General features: G+C 49.0%; 1 protein-coding gene across 1 annotated transcript in view; it reads left to right on the top strand.

The window, feature by feature from the left end:
- The first annotated feature begins 588 nt into the window (after positions 1-588).
- Yipf6 (Yip1 domain family member 6) overlaps positions 589-2253 on the top strand; it is a 16219-nt gene continuing 14554 nt past the window's right edge. The window contains exon 1 of the mRNA XM_005358628.3: positions 589-729. Within this exon, the coding sequence (XP_005358685.1) occupies positions 673-729 (57 nt within the window). The 5' untranslated portion in view covers positions 589-672. The remainder of the gene's footprint in view (positions 730-2253) is intronic.

The following is a 2253-nucleotide window of genomic DNA, read 5'->3' as shown; positions in this document are numbered from 1 at the left end:
TGTGCTCGGCTAGGTTCGGCTGTGCTCGGCTGCGCTCGGCAGGAGGCCGCTGTGTTCGTCTGTGAACGCCTGTGCTCCCCTGGGCTCGGCTGTGCTCGGCTAGGTTCGGCTATGCTCGGCAACGCTCGGCAGGAGGCTGCTGCGTTCGACTGCGATCGCCTGTGCTCCGCTGGGTTCGGCTGTGCTCAGCTACGTTCGGCTGTGCGCCTTTGGGCTCGGTTGTGCCCGCCTGCATTCGACTGTGAGCAACTGGGCTGGACTGTGTTCGGCCGTGAGTTTTCTGTGCTCGTCTAGGTTCGGCTGGGAGCCTCTCGGCTCGGCTGTGCGCCGCTAAGTTCGGCTGTGCTCGGCCAAGTTCGGCTGAGAGCCTCTGGGCTCGAGTTCGGCTGAACTCCTCTGGGCACCCCCTGGCCGCTTCGGGGAGACGAGCCTGTGCTCATAGAGGGCATGAAAGCCGGAGCGCCATCTAGCGGTACCAGCCCCCAAACGTGAGGAAGGAGGAGCCCAGAGGTTCCCGGACCACAAGGGCGGGCCCTGCGCTGCAGCAGCGAGCCTCGGGCGGGCGCCTGCAATGACGCCATCTCCACGTGACAGCGCGCTGACCAGCCGCGTTCTCCACGTCTCAGGTTTCGCAAAGACTCATGGGAGCAACCCGGACGAAGGTGTGTCGAGATGGCGGAAGCCGAGGAATCGCCTGGAGAACATGAGACAGCGACGCCTAGGCCTTTGGTGAGCTAGGGTACTGTGACAGAAGGGGCCCAGGGTGAGGCAGACCTCCCCTAATGGAAGTCGGGCACTGGTCGTGGCTTAAGAGAGCTAGAGCTCCTTCGCGTTGCAGGCCTCTGCTGCTACAGTCAGTCATTAGCAAAGCACCTGTTCTTTGAGTTAATTGCTTTCCTCTCCTTCCGCGGTCCTTCTGCACTTTTTCGTGTCTCTCCTCTACCCTTCCACACTAGGGGTTCCTTGTCCCCTACGTTGTGTCAAATGCTGAGCCTTGAGTGCTTTCTGAATTAACCTGCTCTCACTGTCATTTTATCAGGACATGTCACTAGCCATTGTGAAGTATTCCAGAAGTAATGAGAAACAGCTTCCCATAGGACGTTGTCATTTTATTGCTTGTAACTTGAATCTTTACTTGTTCAGTGACCCTAGTAGGCTAAATATTATTTCCATGTCGTTGCCATCCTCTTCGGGACACTTAGAGTAAAAGCCACAGTGCATACAACTTAAGAACACAGGCTTTACAGTTAAACTTACATGGGCTGGAATCCATTCAAACTGAAGCTTGTGTGAGTTTAAGCAATTAATTTCAGTAGAAGGTATTTATCTCTTAAACTAAAATAGAAGTCTCTGCCTTTAACAGTTTCCAGGAAGACAAAATAGCATAACTCATACAAAGTGCCTAATACAATCGAGACCATGATCAGAGGACTATAAGGAAGTCATTGTTATACCCTGCTGTTCTTCCTTCCAAACAGTATTTGCTTATATAGTGTTTGCTCAATAAATGATTTCATTTCTTTTATTTTAAATTGGCAACTTAACAGTAGAGAACCGAAGTGAGAGGCAAGTGAACTTGGTTCTCGTCCCAGGTCTGCTCCTTAGTGGCTCCCTTTGTTCATGTCTTCATTCAGCAAATATTGATTGAGCATCTCCTGTGTTCCAGACAGTATTGTAGGTACCAGGAATGAAACTGTCAAAGATTGTGTTGGGTCTGGGGTTGTAGCTCAGTGGTAAAATGCTTGTTTTGCCTGTGCAAAGCCCTATAGGTCTTATCCCCATCACTGAAGGGACAAGGTAATTGGGTCACCTTATGGATCAGTTGTGACCTTGAGTAAAATTACTCTAAACCCCAGTTTACTCGTTGGGAAAATGATTTCACAGAATAGTGAAAAGCACGTAAACTAATGCAGACATTGTTTACTGTGACATAGTTAGTGACAGGTAACCTAGCTGTTTTTAGTTTCTCTTTCCTCCAGACTGCTCCCCTTCAGTGAAGCCCAGTACGCATGTATGTGAGTATGCATGTACGTATGTATGTATATATAGACAGGGTCTTAACTGTGTTCACCAGACTGGCCTGGAACTCATGCTTGAAAAAACTGAATAGTTGAGGGCAAGCTTCTAGCATTTACTCATTATATTCTGTCACCTTTAATTAAAAGGAATGTTTGAGAATTAACTGTATTGTTTAATGTCTGTTGTGTTAACATTTACTTTTGACTACTATGCAAAACCCAAATAATTGCCAGG

This window comes from Microtus ochrogaster, chromosome X (assembly GCF_000317375.1).
Source record: "Microtus ochrogaster isolate Prairie Vole_2 chromosome X, MicOch1.0, whole genome shotgun sequence".
NCBI classification, from domain to species: Eukaryota; Metazoa; Chordata; class Mammalia; order Rodentia; family Cricetidae; genus Microtus; species Microtus ochrogaster.
Note: the sequence above shows the minus strand (reverse complement) of the source record. Positions and strands in the feature narration are given on the sequence as shown.